The following is a 23,296-nucleotide window of genomic DNA, read 5'->3' on the forward strand; positions in this document are numbered from 1 at the left end:
GAGAAGGCTGGATGGCTACATTGTTCCAGCACTGGAAATGTTTCCCTGCCCCCCCATGGTTAATTTTTATTTCTACAGAAGGATCAGTCATCAAGCCAAGAATGTACAGCTATAAATATTCCCTCAGCATTTCTCTGTTGCAAGACATACTGTACAACTGAAGCACCTGATCTCATGAGGATTCAACTCTAACAGTGTACACTGGAGACTGGATCCAGGACTGTCCTGGTTTCAGCTAGGACAGAGTTAATTTTCTTCCTAGTAGCTGGTAGGGTGCTATGTTTTGGCTTAGGATGAGAAGAGTGCTGATAACAGGCCAATGTTTTAATTGTTGCAGAGCAGTGCTTACACCAAGCCAAGGATGTTTCAGCTTCTCACTCTGTCCTGCCAGCGGGCAGGCTGGGGGTGCAGCAAGAGCTGGGAGGGGACAGGCCCAGGTGACCCAAACTGGCCAAAGGGGCATCCCGTACCATATGGGGTCATGCTGAGCAATATCTAGGGGTGGCTAGCTGGGGGGGATGAGCCAGCTGCTCAGGGTTAGGCTGGGCATCGGTCTGCAGGTGGTGAGCAATTGCATTGTGCATCACTTGTTTCGTACACATTATTAGTAGCAGTACTATTATCATCATTATTGTTATTATTACTGTTCTTCTTATTATTGTTATTATTATTTTCCTGTCTTAATAAACTGTCTTTATCTCAACTCACAGGCTTCATTTTCCCATTTCTCTCCCCCATCCCAGAGAGGGAAGGGAAGGGTGAGTGAACGGCTGTGTGGTATTTAGCTGCCAGCCAGGTTAAACCACAACAGGTACTCTTTGAAGGCACTGAAAAAAAAATCCCATCAAATTAGTTTGAGAGTAAGTATGTAGGGCCTTTTCCACAAGGAATCAGGTCCTCCTAGATTTACCTCTGTTTTTTGGAAAGGAGCTATATGTGCCGTATGTACTGCTTAGGCACATAAAAGGCAGGGACTATTGTCAAGCTGCGAAAAAAATACAGCTTGTCCTGTGTCTGGGCACTGAGCAGGGCTCTTCTTCCTTGATGTGCTCCAGTCTCCAGCTGATTGCACATGTACCTGCCTATGCTTCCCTCAGGGGACTAAACTCAGAGGGGAACACTGGATATATTGCTACCTCTCTTCTCTTGAATATCCTCTGGGGGAGTTCGATGCCAAACCTGGGCAGAAAGCAGCAGACACCTGTGCCTTTTTAATGGGACACAGCTCTGTTCAGTATTAAAAAGAGCTTTCTTAATTTTGTGTTGATCCATTACTATATTGAAGTTCTTGAAGCCAGTGGTGGGTTGACCATGGCCAGCTACCAGACACCTACACAGCCGCTCTCTTCCCCTTCTCAGCAGGACAGGAGGAGAAAATGAGTTGAGAAAGGTCATGGACCAAGACAGAGATGGGGAGATCACAAAGCCAATGTTGCTTTTAGTTATGTTCAGTTCTGATACACCCTTTGCCCGAAAACAGATATTTCTTTCATGAGGGCAAGAGAGCAAATGGAATAAATGGCTGCATGCTGCAGACCCTGGGATTCCCAAACTGTTGGGATTGTAGAAAGCTAGGTATGAATTTGTTATGTTTGTAGAAACAATGTCCAGTGGTTTAGTGTTGGTTAGAGCTGCTCACAAACACTTTTAACACCAGATGAGCCTAAAGAAGAAAGTAAATCTGTTCTAACACAGAAAAGTTATGGTGTATTATTATGCTGAAAATACAGAAGAGAAGTGTGAAAATGAGAAAGCAAACTCAGAGTATACCAATAGCAGTGTGATATTCAGGCTGTCACTCAGGTGTTCCGTGGGGTGTTTCTGTGGAGGCCATTACAATGGCTCACAAAACACTGCCTTCTGGTCCTGGTCTGCAGGCTAGAGGTTGGGGCTGTATTTTGCCACAGGAACCAAAAGGTTGACTCTATATCACTTTGCTTCCTATAGTCTATTTTTTCTTTTGGAGTCAAACTACAATGTTAATAAATGGGCTAACTGGTTTGCTCTTTATTTGCTCCTCCTTGCCAGGGAGCTTGAGAAGCACCCTGAGGGCATATTTCTTTTTGCTGGAGGTGGAAGCCTCCCTCTCTTCACATTTTTTTTCTTCAGAATTTATTTCCTGATACTTTTCTTACACTAGGAATGCCATTTCTGGATTTAGATGAAGTATAACTGTGATAACTTGTGGTTCTTCTTTGCCCATTCTTTGAGATATGACAAGCAAATGCAGCAAATTACTCCTTCCTCTTCCCTGAGAACTTCTTCCTTTCCAAACTGTTGCAATAAATTATTAACTAAGAGACATATTCACTGTGCACATCTCTGCTGTCGTTGTTCCTGGTTCTCAGCCTTTCATGTTATGGCTAACGTAGTGGGCACGTGAGCACTTACATTTCCTGGACGCAGAATCCTGAACAAAGTGACTTACCCCATCTCAATGCAAGCCTGGGCCCGTATTCTCTCTCCTTGCTCATTCCACTGGCACCAAGGTGTCCAGGAAGGGCTCAGGCACGTATTACAGAAAGAGCTGTTGCACACTTTTAGCAGGGCCCACACCTGGCCAGCCAGGTGATCTTGCAGCTGAGACACACCATCAGCACCAGACTTGATGTAGCTGCAGAGCCATAGCAAGGCCATGTTGCTAATATAAATGTCAGACTCTGCCTTTACAGTAGGGTTTTTCAGAATAACTTCTGCTTCTTCAAAGTACCTCTCCTGTCTGCCCCGCTATCTGTTCTGGTGCTTCTGCTGTCACAGTACTCAAATTGGAAATAAATCAATTGGTAACAGCTCAGTGAATCTTTCTTTTGCTTTTTCTATGTTTCTTTTTGCAGATGGCGCAGTAGCTGAAATTGAGAAGAAGATTATAGAAGCTTTTGAGGTGTTTGACCACGAATGCAATAAAACTGTGGATGTCAGGTTTGTAAATACCTTCACACAGAAATATTACAGGCTCTACTATGGTGATAAATAACTCTCCAAACTTGTGTCTGCTTTACCAGAAAATGTAATTGAAACAGTCTTTTTGGCTCTGATTTTACAAGTATGTCTTTGCTTGTTTAATAAATGTTTTGCATTGTTCTGTAGTTGAAGACTGAGGCTGGCTTGAGAAAGGGACTCACTTGGCTGGGACTGGTGGAGCCAAGAAGCAAGAGGAAAGTGAGCCTAGACAAGAAGTCTAAGGCTATAATTATTAGTAGGAAACCTCTGTTCCAATAGCTCGTTGGTACTGTGTCCTGGTCCCAAATAGATTCCTTCACTTTCAGATTAGTCCCAGCACATCAAGGAGTGTCCCTGCCCGTCTGTGTTACCTGCTCTCTGTAGGTGACCCCAGCTGCAGCTCACCCCACACATCCCTTGTCCTCTGGGGTACGGTAAGGAGCGGATATTGTTCGGATGAGGAGGTGTTTTTAGGAAGCCTGGAAGAGACTTGCATATAAGTTGATTATATAACAGTATGTAATAATGCAGATAAGGACAATCATACTTGATTGTACCAGAAGTCCATCTGGCTGAGTACCCTCACTGATCTACTTGAGAAAGGAATAGAAGGAATTGAGCAAACACACAGTATTTCTTGTTTATTGTACATCTGCCACGTGGATTTGAGTGACTCCTGACTTTCTACCTTATGTTAGATAGTGAATAATTGTTCTCTATCAATCTTATGTATACCACTGATGATTTCATAGCTCTCTGTCACATCCATCCTCTGTCACAGTAGCTGAAAGCCAAAGAGTCCAGATGCATTTCATCTTTAATACGAAGCTGTTCCATAGCTGTTTAATAAGAAGCTGTTCCTCGTCATTTGTTTTTGTGCTTCTTGTTCAGTTGTTTTATTTTTGAAATGGGATGACCAGAACCGGGGGAATGGGCTGACCAGGTGGGAGTCAGGAAGGAGAACTGCATGTGCAATACTTTCAGCGTGCAATGTTACGGAAATACAAAGAAAATATATATCTGAGCAAGTAATAAAAAGTTCAGTGAAAGATAGAAACATGGACTCTTAGACTCCTCAGGGCATAACTGGATAAAAGATAAAGAGATAAAGTAATTCAATTTTTTAAATTCCTAAATAATTTTAATTCTGATATTTTAAAAGTTTGAATATTTGACAGTACTACTTCATTTTAACATAAACATCCACCACATATAGCAATATGGCTTTTGTTATAAAAATATAAAATACATATTTATATCTTATTGAGCAGGTGCTGAAGTTGTTATGAGCTGTTTTCCTTAAAGCTTACTAAAGGAATTTTTCATATTTCGAATTACTATTTGTACAAGAATCTCACCAGATCTTTTAATTATAATTCAGTTAATGAACATAAACATTACAAGGAGGAGAACTGGTGAAATTATGTCATCATTAGACATTCCTCACATATTGTGTAATAAAGCCAAATAGGAAAATATCCTCAAATGTTCCAGAATTCTTTTCTATATATAAAAACAAAAACAAAATCAAAAACAGAGGAGAGACAGGTGCAAACTGTTTATGTGATGGTTTTAGCAATGCATGCTTACTACTGCTTCTAAATTTAAGAAATTATGGTGACTTTCTGGAAGTAAAATGATTATTCAGTTACTGTAGATAGGGAGAATTTCAGGACATGTCTCTACACTTGGCACAATTTTGTTCCATACTTTATTGAGCTTTTTGTGAAGATTGCTCTGTTAAATCTCGTGGCTCATCCCCATCTCCAGGGAGATGCCCAATGCCCACGGACCCAGCCTGGTGTCCTCCTGGCTGCCTGCTCCTGGCTGGGGCGGTGGGACCCCAGTTCATCCTGTGGAGCCCCCAGCCCTCACTGCACCACACCATAACTGTTGTTTATTTGTCTTTTATTTGCATCTGGAGTCTTGTAAAGTCTGCTACACTCTTCACTCTATTCTATAATGGATATAGAGCTTGAGAAAAATATTACATCAATGAAATGATATGAATAGACTTTTTAATTTCTTTCATTCAGTTAGTATTGTATTCTTGTATTCAATATATTTATATATAATGTATTCAAAATCTATTTAACATAGTAAATGCACTATTTCACACTATTTTTTTTTATATATCAAAGAACAGTTTTGACAATGAAAAACAATTTATTTATAGCTATGTTATTCCTACGTTCATACTGCAGGGCTGTATCACAATACAGTGATTATTAATGGCTGACTATCTTGTATCAGAAGGTGGCAGCACAGCACAATTCTTAGCCACGATTGTAGAAATACGAATATTATTTCCTGAAATATTGGATACCTGTGAAGAATATGGAAAACTACCCTGGCTTGATAAACCAACACCAGGATCTGATAATTCCTAATGCAAATACAAATTAGTAAGAACTTAAGCCTGAGGAAGGCAGTCTTGTTTCATTCTGCTTGTGACACACCCTGAGCCAAAGGTATCCATGACTCTGCAAATCTTGTAATTGAAAATATTATATCTGGGGTGAAAACCATGACACAAAATTTTAATGTGTCTGCATTACAAAACCTGTATGAACAGAAACTCATTTTAACCATCATTTTTGTCAGCCGAAAACTACACAATAGAAACCGAAGCTGCTGAACTAAGTCAGAGGAAGTGGCTGAGAGGAAAACATAATTATCTATCCAGGTCCCTTACGCTCCACGCTACTACCCAATGTGGCCTGTAGCTTTCTGGACCAGAGGCACTTCAAACCATATCCTCACGCTGACACAGGCACAGACGGTGCGAAACAGCACCCAGCAATGCAAGCTCTTGTAGGGGCTGGGTTACTTTACTTACATTGCAGTTCTGATGATGTGAGGGCTGAGGCAGGAGTGTGATGGCAACTTTCCTGTCTCTGGCAGTCTGGGATATTGGAAGCAGTGTGGGACAGCTGGGGGGGCATGATTGGTGCTGGGTGTTTTTCTGGGGCAGATAAGAATATTTACAAGAGTTTTATAGCTGGTAAAAATGAAGGAGTACAGGAGTGAGAGCAGTGTATCCGTACTAGAAATAGGATGCATGGACAAGAATTATAAAAAATAGGACTAAATAACTGAGGTCATCGAAGCCAAACTTCCAGTCACAGAGGGCAGGGTTTCACTTAGTCATCTGAGCAGAAGTCTTAATTCCGCAACAACTCTGTGTGTGAGATTGGGTGTTGCTTTGTAACTATTTTGTGCAGCCAGCCTTATCCTCTCTTTTGTGTATCGTAGTGATTCTCACAGTTTCAATCGGAGTGGGAGCTCCTCAGGACCTATCTCAGGAGGCCAAAGACCGACCTGCTCACTTTTACATGTTTGGTGTGCTAGGTTTGAGGTCTTACTGTTGTACTTTGATTTTACAGAGATTTTCTCCTGTCTACCATTTTTGTTCAGCAGTCTGATTTTCCAAATGTACTGGTGAAGGTGAGGAAAAGAGTTTTGAAACGTGGCAGGCACCATTGCTGTGGATAGTTTTTGAAATGTACTTCTCAGTACTTTTGCTTCTAGTCTGCAGTGTTGTTCAGCTTTAACTTTTTTTTGGAGCATGTTTAGAACCAGAGAACAGCTGCACCAGGTTCAGCAGTAAATGCAAGCTATGAATATATTTAGCAGCAGGAACAGTGTGATGATAAGCCAGTGGGTTAGTCTGTTTGACTCTTGGAGCACAGCAGGGGCATGGCAGGGCTGCCTCACTCCTGACCTTTTGTAATTGTTCTCTATAGCAGTTAGAATTTGTATCTTTATAGTACTTAATGTAAACATATATTTTTATTTGTCACCTTTCATCTCAACAGATGTCAAAGTGTTTTGTTAACTACGTAAAGGTAGACTTTACTGAATTTCAGCCTAATATTTAGAAGATACCAGTTGAAAAGTAACGTGCACACAGTACACTGTAACACAAAGGTAATGCAGAATTTTTGGGGAAAGCCACAAGTACAATTATACTCTTCCAAAAAGCTTCAGGATATTTAATGTCTATAAAAGTAGGCATTGCTTAGTGAGACATAATCTTAAAAGTCCACATACAGATGCTTGTGCATGTGTGTGCTTGTTCATGCATGCTCCTACGTGCAAGCTCTGAATCAGTGGCTGTGTTCTCCACAGCCACTTGTATTGCAAATGTACTGACACAGATGTTCTCTTGTTCTTACAGAGAGATTGGTTCAATTGTCAGATCACTGGGTTGCTTCCCAACTGAGGCAGAACTTCAGGAACTGCTTGCAAAGGTAAAAGTTTTAGATCTTTTCTGTACTCTTCTATCTTAAACTTGCACAAGTTTGGCACTTCTGCCCTGCTGTGTGGGAAAGCTAAGCTCTTGTCCCACATGTGAAGTGTCCTGGAAGTGAATCAGGCAGTCTCTCAGGTTGCCCTGAAGCGAACGCTTAGGCTGATGAGGAACAACAGTGATGGATTAAAACAAGGAGTCTTTGACTCTCTTTTACCCTAGAAGGTCACTGTGCCAAAGTGAAGGGCGATTTGTAGAAAATGGAGAAATGTTTTTTGGCTCATTGGAAAGATTGCCCTAAACCACAGCCAGATTAGGATATCCAAATCCTTACTATCTCACTGCTCTGGACATGCCATAGGCAGACACTGGATGACTAAGTAACAAAATCTGATTCTTGTCCAGATGTTAAAAACATACATTACATTCCAAAAATATGTAGAGGGAAGGTTTGCTGTTTTTCTTCACTACATGTTGCCACTACATCTTATAGCCAAATTGCTCAATTTTCTGACCTTCCTGAGGCCTCTCCCAGTCTTGAGATCTCTCAGTTATAGCTAAGTAATCTTCTCTTGCATGATTACTTAAGCTTGTAAGTCAGAATTCAGACATGCAGACTCTCGGGAGCTAGAGGTACTCCCATTCTCCCCATGATGTGCAGGGGTAAGGAACATCAACCATATTTCTCCACTGTTTTTTCCTACACAGTCATTTTTATTTCCTCAACCCATGCTTGTATCAGAAAGGCTGGTGTGATGGTGCCTTGACAGGGTATGGTTAATAAATTGGACAAAGAAGTGGGAAAAAGACTTCACATTGTTTTTACAAAGTGGTGTGCCTTAGAGAGGTGAGAGAAGGATCTTTTCTTTTTCTCATCAGGATGCTGGAAATTGGTGTCTCTTGCTCTTTTCCCCTCTCCAACACAAATTTGGGTGATTACAGGCCTGTCTCTCCTCAGAGGCTTGTCTAGTCTCTTGTAGATAACAATTTAGTGTGAGAAATCTTGTGCTAAGTCTTGTGAAAATGACACAACTGCTTCAGATGATGATGTACAAGGAATGATCAGAGGAAAAAGATTTTTAACATGATGCTGCAATCTGCTGTGGTTCTGTACTCTCAGTACCAGATTGTCCCAGCTTCCACTCACAAAGAGGACAAAGGGGAAAGATAAATTATTGTGTTTAATACAGATATTTTTAGTGGCCCACAGAGTTTTTTGTTTGCAGTAAATGAACAGTGTAACTGACTCAAGATACAGAATTAAGAAAAGGATGTTTTGACCTTCCAGCCAGGGGAACATGGAGATTTTAAGGCCTGCCTCGCTGTCGCAACTTATTTTTCCCATTTTTTAGCATTACTGAACATTTGAGATAAGTAATGTAACAAAGTATGGTGCAATGCAGCTATGAGGTGGAAAATTCTTGAGATTAGTTTGCCCAGAGAAGCTGTGGATGCCCCATCTCTGGAAGTGTTCAAGGCCAGGCTGGATGGGGCTTTGGGCAACCTGGTCTGGTGGGAGGTGTCCCTGCCCATGGCAGGGGGTTGGAATTGAGTGATATTTAAGGTCTCTTCAAACCCAAAGCAGTCTATGATTCTATGAGATGCAGTGGTATAACATCTATGCAATTCTTGATTATAAGAGTAGGAAATTAAAGTGCAAATAATGCAGAACGAAAGAATGCATTCAAGAGTAATGGTTAACCTTAGAGAATGCTGAACTGGAAGTTAAATCTCAAAGAAGGTTTCATGGTGTTTGTAAATGAAACCTTGGCATCAGTTCAGTACCAGAAGCATACATCTTCTTGCAGAATCCTCAATGTATTATGCTAATCACTAATATCAAATTATCTTAATTTATATAAGGTACCATTACCACTGACTATGGTAATACCATTTTATCTTAATCTAGATAAAGTAAAAATTGTCTCTGTAGGCCAGTTTGTAATCATGCTATTTCTCCATTATTTCTGCCCTTTGTAAGCTGTGGTTCATTTCTGTTTCTCATTACCTGTGTCTCTCAGTCATCTATCTTTCTATTAGCCTCATTTTAGCTAACTACCATATGTTGCCTCCAAATTATTCATATCTGCCAAATCGCTATTTATATAAATATTTAATCTCTAAAATTATCATATACTGTTTCCTATGTTGCCTTATGCTAAATACTGTACTAAGTATCGTATATCTAGGCCTACTAAGAGAGTTAAGATTAAATGACAGGTCTAGAGATGGTGAAAGCTGATCCAAGGGTTACTACAATGCCTGGAGTTTGAAATCCCAAATTCAGTTCACTGCTCCACCACAGACCTCCTGAATAGCTCTGGAAGATGGTTTTATTTCTTTGTGACTCACTTTCCCAAGTGTTACCTGGACAATAACTGTATGACTGCGAGAGCTGAGATATGAAACAAATGAACACTACAATGCAGCTGTTAGGGGAGCTGTGGATGTTCGCAAAGGTGGCGAGGTTAATATATATTTGGTTTACTCACATATCTATCTAATGTTAGAAATAAGATTAATTTTTACAGTTTAAGACATTTTTGAGCCTGTAGACACACTGAAATGGTAGCGGTTTTTTCCAGGTCAGAGGGAGCTGAGGTTGCTCATCACCTCCCAGGACTAGATCTGCTGTCAGGAAGGAAATGTTTCTTCACAGACTGCTTTCTGAAGGCAAAATACAAACAGCATATTTAAAAAAGAAAAAAAAAGAAAAAAAGAAAAAAAAGAAAAAAGAGACAGATAGACAAATCTGAGGGCTGACACTTTCACAGGTATTTGTTATGTTGAGTTCTGGAGAGGTCGTTACCAATGAGCTCTTCTGGTATGAAAATTAGGGTAACATTCAACTGTTTGGAAGAGCAGATCAAATGTTTTCTGACTCTTATATATGGTTTATATAACTTAACATCTTAATAGACATTTTGGGTCCTCTTTTCTTGTTGTCCTGCTTTATATAAGATATATTTACTTGTTTCTGATATATAGCTATCCTACCTCTTTTTCTGTCAGTAGAATTGTGAACTAATACTAGTTGAAGCACAGATGTTCCCTAAACCATTCTGTGTGCTGATAGCTCTCAAAATTTGTGATGCATGGGATAGTTCAGTGTATTGACCAACTGTTATGTCATTGGAAAGAAATTTTGCCAGGTATTTTGTTACATCTTTTCAACAGATTGAGCAGTAAAACAAATTACTCTGTAATAGTAAAAGGTACCATTTCATTTAGAAAGAATTAGGCAACAGCTTCATTTCCTACCTAGAGATCCCTTCCAGTAGGCTCACCAAAGTGCTTTTTCAAGCCAATTTCTGCTCTAAAGCAGCAAGAGTTGGTGGCTTCCTGCTTCTGGCAACCAAAATCCTTCAAGAGCACTGGGAGAGAGCAAGCAGCAGCAGTTGCAGCTCTCCGTTGAAGCAACTGGGTGCATCAGGCATCACCCTCTGCTCTGACCCAGCTCCCAGGAGGAAGCTTCTGGTTTTGTCTTTCCCTGGCTCTGTTAGGAGATTTCAAATCAGTGTCTGTTTGAGTCTCCTTTCAATCTGAGCCGTGTTTGTGAAGGCCTAGCAGGGCGTCACTTCTGCCATGTGAGACTGCAAGGCAGGCATCCAGTTTCAACACAGACAGGAATGGGCTAGTTTCAATGAGATGACTCCTTTGGGGAGTAAAACTTTAAATTTTCAGGAAAGAGATGCACTTGAGTTATGGGTAGCAGTTTTTACCATGTTGTTATTCTCCTATGGAGTATAGGAATGCCATGAGAATGCTGCCAGAAGTCCATGATGTTTTGGGACTAATCTGTTAATTTATTTGGGAGGCAAAGGGAAGCTTTTCTTCATGTAGTATTTTATGGGCTGCCTTATGACTGCTTCAGCCTGCCCTGAGTCAGTCTGTCTGCCTCTCTGGTCCTTCCCTTGGCGACTCTCTCTGGCTATGAAACATGTGGAGGCAACAAATTCCATCCTTGAGGTGTACTAAACTGGGGCTATGTCCAAATTAGCACATTAAATGTGCCCAGAAACGTCCTTGGGTACTGAAGCCAGCTGGCACAGAGCAGCCCTTGTCTGTGCTGGCGGATGTTCCACGCGGAGCGGCTGCACCAAACTGCCCGCTGGGGAGAAGGGCCCACGGTCCCAGTGCCCAAACTGGGCCCAGGAGCTAACTGCTGGGGAGAGGGTTTGGTGGTGTGGGCCGAAATCATGCTGGGGGACATGCTGACAATTTGCTGTGATGGACGGTCACATTGCATGGCTTGGGGATGTTCCAGGTCACACTAGGCTTCACTTGTATGAACGCAGTCCAAATGTGTAAACCTCTACGGAGTTCCTGTGGAAGATAAGATCGGTTAGTAGGCAGTTCTTTTGCATGAATGGTTTCTAAGCACAAGAGGGCAATATTGAGTTGCTGAAAGTTCATGTAAGAGCAGGCCTGTTTTGCCTGGGATATTATTTCTTCCTCTAATTTCTTTCTATTTGATCACAAGCATTTCACCCAGATGTTATGCTGATATTAAAAACCTGACATAAATACTCAAAGTCCAAATCTGTAATTTTAATACAGGACTCACCCCCAATTTTCTGGTTTTCCTATTAGTTTGCTAATGAGTCATATAGCCTACCATGCTTAAATTTTATTTTTAGGTGGAAGAAGAAGAAGAACCAACTGGATACATTCATCTGGAAAAATTTCTTCCAGTGATGACAAAAGTACTTCTCGACAGAAGGTAATGGAAAGTAGATTTTCTGTGTCTGTAGTTTATTTCGGACTGACAGGGTTGATTCTCAGTGAATATATCTACAGCAATTTTATGTAGCTGGAAGGAGTACAGACTTTTTTTTTTAAATTTAAACTCAGTCTACGTTAGTGCGATAGTGAGATTTTAGTTCAAAATGACTTAGTTTACATAAAATTATGTTGTACCTTTGGTACAAATAATACCAATTTATAATCATGAATTGTGATATTGTGTAGTTTCTGTATTTCGTATGTGAATCAGAATTAACTTGCTATTTAACGTGCTTTGTGCAACTCTGAAAATATTTTATATGCAAATTAAGGTCATAACCGTTACTTTCTCTGAATGTACGGGTTAGGGTTGCTGAGAAGCACGGTCTGTTACAGTGCATTTTTAATAAGTTGTGTAAATCAGCTACATGTTCATGTCTCAATGTGACTGTCGGATACAGTTGAATATACACAACCAGCACTGATGACTAAAGACTGATGAAAACCAATAAAATATTGGTTGATCTAAAAGTCTGGAACAAGAATGCTGTTCATTTTTCAAAGGTACATAGAAATCTTTCCGTGTACACAGGAACTTGTGCTGTTTTGATATGTTTGCACTAAAAGTAATATTACCTCTAGCAAATGTACATTTCTTTTTCAAGATAGTAACCCAGGGTTTGGGGAGACTCAGTCTGGTCCAATACTGGGAAGCTGTTCTGCTCACAGAGCTCCTTTGGTGTTCTATGCATGAAATAGATATGGGGTTTCCCAAAACTGTCTGGCAGCATCCAGTGTCAGTGGCCACCCATGGAGCTATATCTAAGAGTCTTTGTGCCTATGCCTGGACAGGCAACCAGGAGCATTGGGTCCCAGTGTGGTAGTGCAGGCACGTTGCCTTCCCAGGCTTCTGCACCTTTGCTTTCTCTGGCCTTCATGGCACGTTTCTGGCTCCATGCTGGTGTTTGCCCCTTCACAAAGTGATGCCTTGCTGCTCCGGGCTCTCTCCTCCTCCTCCACCCCCCTTCCACACAAACACACACGCACAAAACCACACTTTTCCCAGGCTAGTGCAGACTTGTCAAGACCCACGTTTATCTTTTGGGGCTGTGTCTATAGTTCACTTATCCAAGGGCACATGAGATGTGGATCAAAAAGAACAAGGTCTCTGCTTAGCACGTTTGATTTTTAGATAATAAGAGTGAGGCGGGTCTGGGCGAAACAGCCAAGCATTTAGAACCTGCCTGGCTTTAACATCTCTTCAGTATTTTGGGATATGGTGAGAGACTGCTAGGATGTGGAAGGTCTCCACTGCTGTAGAGGGTTTCCTTTCCAGCTGTGAAATCAGGCACACATATACATGCACACACGCACGCAGTGCTGCTTTCTCTTTGAAATTGTTAGTGACAGGCCTTTTTTTTATAGCTACCAGCCTCCTTTGCTCATCATCAGCTCATTAGACTGTCAAAGTCCCACTAGGTGATCTGTTGCCTAGCTACCGGCCTACCTGGACAAAACTTTGTTTTCTTGGTTTGGCAATTCTCAGTTTAGTGCATGTGCTACGTGGAGTGATTCAGCTATTATTGATTCCTACTAACCCTCTCAGCCAGCCTGGACATGCACAAGCCATTCATTTGGCTGCTTAGCACAAGGAGAATGAAAGAAGAATAATATGGAAGACACAAGGGGTAAAGGTATGCACAGTTCCAAAAAGTCAAGCTGGAATTAAATGTGTGACAGACTAACTGTAGAAAGTAGGTTTTCCCTTTCTTCTAGTACTCATATTTTGTTATTTCAGAATAGTACAGCAGCCTTGCAAACAACGACTCTTAACTTTTCTGACTTAATGGTTTCAGCTACCGGCCTATTCCAGAAGATGTTCTTCTACATGCATTTGAGGTGTGTAACTAAATATTCAAGTACCTAATTGCTGCAAAGAAGTTGCCGATTCTTGATTCACTGTGCCTAAAACCACAACAGTTTATTCTTTTTCTTTTAAAGGCTTTAGATGAGAATAAATGTGGATATCTTACTAAAGACGAGCTGGTAAAACATATGACTGAAGAAGGTAACGTGACTTTTGTAATATCAGTATTTAAGTAAATAAACATTACATGTGTATATGGCACCTTGATGTCCTGATTCTGCATGCCAAAACTTGTAGGAGTAGATACAGTCTTCAAACAATCCTGCTGCCTCGGTGAGTGGCTGCAGACTAGAACATTTCACTAGTGAATAATGCAGGGAAAGGACACTTATCTGCCTTTTTGCAGATACTATAAAATAAAACTTTTTATTGGGTCATAATCCAGTCTTGTGTGAATATTTTATAATTCTGTGCATGTCTTTGAGTTCCGTAAGGATGTGACTCCTTTTCTGTCCCCCCTGTAAAACTTTAGTTTAGATTTCAAAATGTTTCAGGGAGTTGCAGTGCTCATTCATTCCTACATTATCTTGATCTTAATTCTAGTGCCCTACGCAAACAAAGAGATTCAAAGACCAGATTTAAGTTGTATATCATGTAATCCTCAATATCCCTTGAAGAGCCTGCTTTTCTTGCATGGCTGAGTCATGCTTGCCTGCCTCAAGTACAAAATGACAAACATGCTTTGTGCAAGACTTTCCAAGACCTATTCTCAGATGGGGACCTTGTTCTCAAAGAGGGATGCAGTAGGCCATCAACAGCTTTGAAGCTCCTAAAAGAGCAGAAAACAAGGGCCTTTCATGGTGTAAAATACGAGCAAAAGGAGAGCCAAAAGTGAGAAATAATAGTACTAAAGTAGACATTAGAAGAATTAACTCTGACAAAAAGCCTTGCTTTGAAATCCCTGTGGCAGTGACAAACAGGCTGTTTTGGAGCCTGTGAACTAAATGGAGATCAGAAGATCCAGGTGCTCTGTCTCCTTTCCCTGAAACCAGCTGGCTTGGCATGCAGGGCTTTTACATGTGCAAAAGTAATGGAACTGGATCCTTTTATCCTCTTCATGAGGACAGAAAGGAGAGCCTTGCAAGGGAAAAGCAGGGTAAGTTGCCAGCCCTGAAAAGAATATTTATCAAGACAAAGGGTTAATGTCTCTTCTCTTTCAGGTGAACCCTTTACTGAGGAAGAAATAGAGGAGATGCTCTCCAGTGCTCTAGATCCAGAAACAAATACTGTTCACTATAGAGATTACATTTCAATGATGATAGTAGATGAACCTGAAGATCTTCCCCAGTAAAGTTTGAGATGACATTTGGTAACAGCAATGTAGCTTGGCAGTTGGTTGAAATTTGAAGTATAGCAAATCTCAGCTTGTGACCTTGTGCTTGTAATTAAAATAAAATCTGTGGAGCTATATTTCCTTGGTTCTGTATACGTTCTGAAGTACATTCACACCTCGAAAAAGAGCTCTTGACAGAAATATTGTGTAAGGTCTGGAAAAGAAATCATGGAATTTGGTTTGAAAAATAACAGGAAAAATAATGTTAATGGAGTCAAGAAATGTCCTTACAATTGCTTCTGAAAAAAATAATGGAAAAGTGAGACCTGGGAAATGGGGTAATAAGTAGGTAAGCGAGTTCTTCAGGATGACTGAAATTATGAAATCCAGATAAAACTTTTATATTTAAATGTAGGCCTTTTTTGTGTTTAACTAATGAGGCACTGGGTAGATTACTGCTTTTGAAATAATACCACAGATCAAATAAACTTTCTATAGTTTCCAAATTTTGCCAAATATTTGTGTTTTGTTCACTATAGGCAATTAAACCAGTTAGTTCCATTTTATGTTACTCATCCATTGGCACGTAGTGTTTTGCTTCCATTTTAAACATGCAGGTAACACCCAGACCAATGTTGGAGTCAAATTTACAAACAAAATAATCCTTAGAACATTTCTGTTCAATAATCAGTTCCCCTTTCATAACCAGTTTGAAAGTCGGGAGCTTAAATTGTTAAAAAATTAGGAACATAGGACTGGAATTTGATTTTCATGAATGTATGAAGCAGTGTCTTTTGAAAGATGTTAGTGTAGAATACTTGTCTCCAGTACCCTTGATGAAAGACTGCTGCAGACCTCAGTGCTCTTAATCATTTTCTCGACTGTTTGTGTATTTTAAGGGCACAGCAGTCCTCATGTGACGCCTTTTGCTCTACCCAGTTGTTTCACTTGAGCTGGAAACTCAGAGGAGCTGTTCTCAGACACAAGAGAGCTGCTGTGCTTCACAAGAAGAGGTTAGCACGATCTAAATGTTGTGATGGAAACAGTTTGAAGGAGACCTTTTTTAAAATTCTCTTTTTGTCTCTATCCCAAGTTGTCTTTCACTGACATTGTCTTAAGCAGTAGGGCAGCAAAGAGTTAATGCAAATGAACATTTACCTGCTTCTTAAATGGGTTTCCATGTGGGAACTACTGTGGCACTTGTCCTAAGACTCAGCAACGCACTGTTGTTAACACATTTACTGTGTATTTCATTTCTTTGTCAGTAAGAATGAAAACCAAAGGTAATCATTAGGGCTATAATGTGTGAAGATGCAGATTTTTGAAGATTAAAGCAAGAGCAACAAAGACCCATTAAGAAAATATATTTTTTATGAGTCTTCTTTAGTTTCTCTTTGGAAGCTGTAATTATTTTCCCTAGGTGAATCCTTCTGTTTGATATACAATGTGTTGTTCTGGATCTTAAACGCAGCTGGTGTGCATACAAGTTTCATTCATATTCTGCAGTCTGGGAGCCCCTGTCAGCCTCATCTTTGTCAGCAGGAAGATGCTCATTGCAGGAAATCATTTCGTAGCTCACAGTGCTCCAGAGAGCACAATTTGTGTCTGGTGGTGCTACCCCAGGGGCCACCTCAGCTACTGCTGCATCAAATCAGGATGCCCATGTACAACACAGTTACATTTCATAGTACAGATAGGATCTTAACATACGTCCTCTGATGATACATGTAATTTTTATCCTGCAGTCCTCACATGAAAGGGAATTTGTGCAAGTGAAAAGTGGTATTGTGTCTGAATTTATCACGCAGCAACTGCTCCAGCCCCAGCTTTTTATACATCTCTTGGGGAAAGATAACGTGCAAATACAACAGATAAAGGCACGTTGCAGTCTCGACTTTGGGCACAAGCAACCACATTCAGCTGCCTAGAGGGTTTCCAAGCTGCAGGTGAAAGAAGGGGCAAAAAAACAATCTCAGAATCTGTAAGATCCTAAAATCAGAGTGCTCCCTGCTGGCTAGGATCACAGGGAAGTGATCTGACCAGCCTGTGAAGGAGCTGCCCCGTGGGCTCCCCAGCAAGCAGCCAGGCAGTGCTGCACTTGACTCTTGCATTGCACTTGTCTCCCTTCCATGAGCTGCCAGCCCCTGTTGTGCCCAGGGTTGTTGAGGAGGCTTAGTGAACCATTTTGCTATCACCAAATAAACTTCTCGTCTTTAAATTTGAAGGGACAAAGGCATTACTTCGTTCTTGTCCTTGAGATGGACAAATTGAAGTTCAACTACGCTGCTGAGCGGTCTGGAGCTGTCTCTTGCTGCATGCCTCTCCCTGCTGGCTGTTTTGCCTCTTCCCTCAAGATCAGGAACCAAGATACAGGAGCGGATTGCACTGGGAAGCCTCTGGGGAGAAACCAGCCCAGCACCTGGACTGGATCCACACAAGGAGGCAGAGCCAAGGCTTTGAAGAAGCTGGAGAAGTCAGAGGCTTTTTGACCTAGTTGAAGGAGGGAGAGGGAAGGGAACTCATTATGCAGACATAAAAAAAAATATAAAAAAAGAAAAGAAATCAAAGAAGCAAACATTGGAAGCCATCTACAAATACAACTGAATCAGCAGGCTGTTTACATCACGGCATTGGAGGCTGGACAAGACTTTACTTGTTTAAAACACGAAGTAGGTTCAGCTGTGTCGGGCCACATCTGGTATATAGGGAGGCCTTCTCCTTGGTCTTGCTGATAATGTGGAGAAGCTCCTTCAGCTGCTGAACCTGCATGTGGGAGCCTAGCTGCTCACGTTGCAGGCAATGTATTGCTTCTTATGTTTCCCTCATCACATTCAGAGCTGCTTTTCCAAAACACTTTTCTGCCTGCTAGTGGCAGTCCCATATATATTCACGTTTCTTTATTGGCTTCAATATTTTCCATTACAATGCATACCAGGATGGTATTTGCAGTTCCTGGAGACTCTCCACTGACTGTGGTCAGAAACAGAAGGTGCAGGACTTCTTCCACCAAGATGCTGAAGGGCCAGCATCAGACCTGAGACTTGAGGAAAGGAGCTGGGCTGTTCCCCTGTGCTTCCTTCACACATCTTTTCACAGAGGTAAGAGCCAACAAAATGTTCCCCAGGTTACTGCTCTGTTAAGAAACTTCCTTGAACTTTACTAGTGCAGGTCTTGTTGCCTTGCAGCTCCCTGCAAATTTTATCTCATGACAGGCATGCCTAAACTGTGCCAGGTGTGTCTGGCACTGCTTAGAAGGGCAAGGACTGTCAGGGGCAGGCACCACATTCAAAGAAGATTGAAGGTCTCTGAAAGGGGCCAGGCAGGACTGGTTAGGGGCTGGGAGGTGCAGCAACAGGTTTTCATGGAAGATGAGGCGTGTTTTCTAAGACTGGAGAAAGGACAAACAACAGGTTATTTTGGAGATATCCACTGATTCTTGAGTTAAAAGATCTGTGAGCCTGCACAGCCAGCTCCTGGAGCCAGTGGCTCTGCCTCCCATCCAGAGCTTTTCACAACTTTGTCACAAAATGTATTTTCTCTCCACTGCCCAAGGGGCTGACATTATCCATCGTCCCAGGGGGAAGCACTGCGTTCCTGCTTTCTCCCTCAGCCTGATCATTGCAGCAACTGCCTCTGAAAGGTAGAAAGTGTGGCAAAGACAGGCATTATAAATGTGGACAATTTATAGGGAAGTCCCATCTCCCAGCAGTTTCACTGATTCACTTATGGGCAGGGCTGCCATACAGAGAGACCTAGACAGGCTGGAGGAATGGGCTGACGGGGGCCTTACAGAAATCAGAAAGAGCAAATGCTGCTCTCAATAGCTGGAGAAAGAAAAGCTTTGCAGGTGCCAAACAGCAGCCCCCAGTCCCTACAGGGAGGGTATGAAGAGGGCAGAGCCAAGACCTTTGGTGGTGTATGGTGGGAGAACAGGGGACAGATGGGATACAAGGAAAAGCTTCTTCACCCTGAGGACAGCCAGGCAGCGGAGCATACTGCACAGGGAATTCGTGGAGTCTTTGTCTATGGATGGTTTCGAGACCTAAATGAATAAAACTCTGAGCACGCTGGTCTGATTGCAAAGCCAACCCTGCTTTGAAAAGGATTTTTGACTGGAGACCTCCTGAGGTCGCTTCCAACCTGGGTCATAGCACGATCCTACAATCTGGGGATCTAGTCAGATTCTTCTGACTAAATACAAGCATAAGGAGAAGGTGTGAGAACATGGTCTCTGCTGGCTGGAGACATGGCTTGATCTGGGGGATACTCAACTGGTGTTGCACAACCTTCCAACATTCTCTGGATTTAGCTGACACAGTATTTGCATCTTTTGCTGGGATGGTCTTCTAGCAATAACTGGTAAGTCTTCAAAACCGTTGTTTCTCAAAGGACACACAGCCTTGTGCTGACAGTCTTCCCAAAAAGATAAATCTTTCCTTCAGTGAAGGCTTCTCCTGTCACTTTATACTTATCCTGGGGAGATCCACTTCCAGGTAACATGCCCATTGGAAGTTCTTCTTTATAAGTTCATTGTCATTTACATCTTTTTAAACATCTGAAGATGAAGGAAAGAAGGGATCAATAGCTCAAGGACTACAAGATGTGATGACATTTAGTGAACGGAATACACATCTTGGAGAACCTTCTCTTTCCTAGCTCACCACTAAGGAAAACTTTATGGCTTTGCCCTCACAAGAAGGACTACAGGAAGATCACTACAACTTCTCCCTCACAAAAATGCCCAGCTAACGCCTCCTATAATTTCTGTTCCTACACAACAAAATGTTGATGCCACCACCAGGACAGTTTCCATTAATCACAGTGTTCTAAGACCAGGGAGCCTCCCCATCTGTTGCCTGCTCCTCCATCCTATGAAGCAGGAATTTATTTTGCCTACATCTTCAACTGAAATCCACTGCTGGGTCATTCAATCTACCTGTATCACAGCTCTGTGAAGAAGAGCAAAGGAGCCTGAAGACTGTTCAGGGCCTTTCTCAGAACAGAAAAGAACTTGTGATGTTTTTCCTTCTTTCTCTTGTTTTGGTCTATCTTTTCTCTTGGCTCTCCTTTACCTTATTTCATTAATCCATTTGTGTGACAACCTGTGAGGGTTGAAAAAGCAAGACTTTAGCTCTGACCCCACACTGTTGATGCCCTACTGCTTGTTCTGACAGCAATTACTTAAAACAGTATCAGCTGCCCACATCAGGTGTCATTTATCACTGGGTCTAGACTTGCTGCCACTGAAATCAGCACTGGCAAAACTTGTCACCAGTAAGGGGAAGGACCTGGGGCTTTGGTTTAAGGGGAAGGGTGGCTGGGGTCCTGCCAAGTCTGTAACTGGAATGGAAAGCTATGATTTTTTAAGTCCTGTAATATCCTGTTATCACTGTGCGAGAGGGGGAAGCATAGTCCTGACGGTAGGGCAGCAGGTTGGCAGACAGCTTTCATTCTAAGACTTTAGAGTGGCATCAGGTAAGTCATGTAATCTCTCTCCAGCTGAACTTTCCATCTGTAAAGTCAGAATAATTGCAAGGAGTAGGAGCCAGGGAATCTATCTTATCTACCTGGACTGTCAACGTTTTGTATCACTAACTCTGATGGTTGCACAGTGTCTGGTACTGTGCAACCATTTTTCTGATGAAAATCAGCGTCTACAAACCTCCCTCTCATATCACAAAGTTCTCAGCCTTCAGGTCTTTTGTTTCAGACTGTGCACTCAGGTCACAACTTTGAAACAGGTCAATCTACAGCAAGTATGTTTGTTTTCATTGAACTCCACTGTTTCATAGTGCCTCACACCATGATAGCCTTGACTGTAAAAGAAACTATTGAAACATTTGGCCTTGCTGTTGGAGGGGTTTTTAGGGCACGTCAGTACATGGCACAGGGACTGGGCTGGTTTAAAAGCTGATGTTGTAGGCTGAAACAAAGCAGATTCTCCTGCTTAACCCATTTTGAATCCCTGGGGCTACTATCTGGCTTAATATAGTTCTGAAAGCCAAGAAAATGTTATTCATTATGCTCAAAAGATTGATCACAGCATTTATATCCCGAGGCCCGAATCCTGAAGTCCTTATTCAGACAGAACTCCCATTGACTTCAAAGGGCGTTCTGTCTGCAGAAGGGCTTCAGAAATAGTGATGTACTGGCTCACAAGGCCCTGTAAAAACCTTTTAGTCTCTATAAAAGAAGCCTCATCTGTGGAAGATCTAACAGATGTACAACCAGCACGCAAGTTGTGTCGCTGAAATGACCAGAAACATAAAACCATGGGAGCGGGTAGTTAATTCTTCTCTATATTAATGCAAGCAAGATTCAACAAGAGTCAGCAGACAGAACTTTTCCGTATTGTTCAGACTACAAAAAGTCAAATCTAGGGATGATACTGCATGAAGGCTTAAAATTATGTCTTCCTGCCATTACCCTGGAAACACTGCAGCCATAAAAACACATACATGTTGCTTCTGTGATTTCACAGATTAAAAATTCCTTTTATCCTGGACTCTAATTAGTCCTTTCAGAAGTTCTTTTAGAACAGGCCTTCCTCTTCTAAACACCTGCCCAAATGAGAGCATAAAAGGAAACAGTGTGAAATGAGATGCTTTCTTCTACATGAAAACCTTTGAATATGTCCTGCCAATATGTCCAGCAGTCTCTTTCCTGACAAGGTAGCAGCATCCTTGGATGGAATGGGTCCTAGGCTTTACGTTAAGGTATGCAGCTATGGCCTCCTCTAGAGACCAACCTTGTGATTGAAATAACCTGAGTGGAGTTCTCAGGCTTTCAGAGGCGTGATTTTTGGAGCCAGTGTGCAGAATTTGAAGCTATCTGAGGTCTTCCACATTGGCAAGTTGTCCAAATTTTATGCAATACAAAGTTTAAGTTCTACAGTGATGGAATACTGAGGATGTGGTAGAGTCCAGCTGGAAATTAGTAGCAAAGGCTGAAATTTAGCTTAATTTCTAGTAAGACCATGAAATCAAACTCAATAGTTCATCTTTAAGGGTATCTTTGCTGATGTTTCTGTTTGCATAGAGAAGCTGCACTCAGTATTGGAGAGGCAAAACTGAAAAAAAAATAAACAAACCCACCAGTAGCCAGTTTTCAAACGATGTCAAGGTGTTGCATTGAGAAACAATGCCATTCTTCAGAGCTCCCCCAAACACATCTGAATTCAGCTCAAATTTGGTGGAAAACTGAGAACCTGTCTCAGGGCTTCATCAAAGTTTCAGGGACCATTTGTTAAGCTAAATGCAATGTTTGGCTATCAACTGTTGAGATCATCCGGGCTGAACTACCTGACAAAGTTGTGTGACGAGGAGTGGGAGGCAGAGCACTGCAACTAGAGGGTCCTTGCTCCGTTGCTCCACCGGAGGCAGTTTGTAGATTTTTCAGGACACGTGTTACATGACATGTCTAGCTGTTCAAGTTTCCATTCAGTTTACAGAGGTTGGTTTGAGTCAAACGTGTAGTTGTTTGAATGTAGTTTGCTCTCCTTGAGAGCTTCCTCTGGTGCTTCATTATCTGGCGGCACAGTGCAGTGCTGCTGGTCTTCATCTTTCCTAGTACAGGAGCCCTATGAAGTTCAAATTGGGAACAGTTTCATTGTGGTGTATGCTCTAACAACAAATGTTATCTAATCTAAGAACATATAAGATGCAAGGGAGGGTGGGGCGACAATAAAACCAGTTACATAGTCTTTTTGTAGTTATATCGTTTCATGTAATTACAGTAATTTACAATTTCCATAAACAAGTTATGAGTTTCCTCTGTTGCTCCTTTGCCAAGACAGGTTTCTTTCTGATGTCACACCAAGTATGTACACTGAAAGCATCTGTAAATCTGCACTGGAAACAGAGGCACAGGGAACTGTTGAAAGCATGCAACCACTGGTTTTACACCAAGGTGAAGAAAGAGGTTCTTCCTTTCCTACTGGCAGCGTGCTCTTGGGCTTCCATAAAGGTGTTCTCGCTGAAATCTTGTGACCCAATGGGGTCAAACTGAGTGACCATGAAGAAACGAGGCATGTGAAAATGTGTCCTTTGGATTTTCTCATATAAAGGGCTGAAACTTTTTTCTCCATCTTCCCCAACAAGAAGGGATACAATGCCTTCTGGCGAAGTAGTATAACATGAGTTGCATTTGCTGGTGATATCTCTGCTTTCCTCTTCAGAAA

The 23,296-nt window shown here is 41.7% G+C and overlaps 1 protein-coding gene and 1 long non-coding RNA gene across 2 annotated transcripts in view; one reads left to right on the forward strand and one right to left on the reverse strand.

Annotated features, from left to right (window-relative positions):
- Positions 1-15,692, forward strand: part of EFCAB2 (EF-hand calcium binding domain 2) — a 31,743-nt gene extending 16,051 nt beyond the window's left edge. The window contains exons 2-7 of the mRNA XM_068676369.1: positions 2,835-2,919; positions 7,121-7,193; positions 11,833-11,915; positions 13,774-13,816; positions 13,919-13,985; positions 15,005-15,692. Of these exons, the coding sequence (XP_068532470.1) occupies positions 2,835-2,919; positions 7,121-7,193; positions 11,833-11,915; positions 13,774-13,816; positions 13,919-13,985; positions 15,005-15,135 (482 nt within the window). The 3' untranslated portion in view covers positions 15,136-15,692. The remainder of the gene's footprint in view (positions 1-2,834; positions 2,920-7,120; positions 7,194-11,832; positions 11,916-13,773; positions 13,817-13,918; positions 13,986-15,004) is intronic.
- Positions 15,693-17,246: 1,554 nt separating this feature from the next.
- LOC137853696 (uncharacterized) lies at positions 17,247-20,249 on the reverse strand. The gene is made up of 2 exons (XR_011094664.1): positions 20,054-20,249; positions 17,247-19,672 (listed from the first exon to the last, which is right to left on the reverse strand). It is a non-coding gene; the product is annotated as an uncharacterized lncRNA (long non-coding RNA).
- Between the last annotated feature and the right edge of the window lie 3,047 nt (positions 20,250-23,296).

Source organism: Anas acuta, chromosome 3 (assembly GCF_963932015.1).
Source record: "Anas acuta chromosome 3, bAnaAcu1.1, whole genome shotgun sequence".
Classification (NCBI taxonomy): domain Eukaryota; kingdom Metazoa; phylum Chordata; class Aves; order Anseriformes; family Anatidae; genus Anas; species Anas acuta.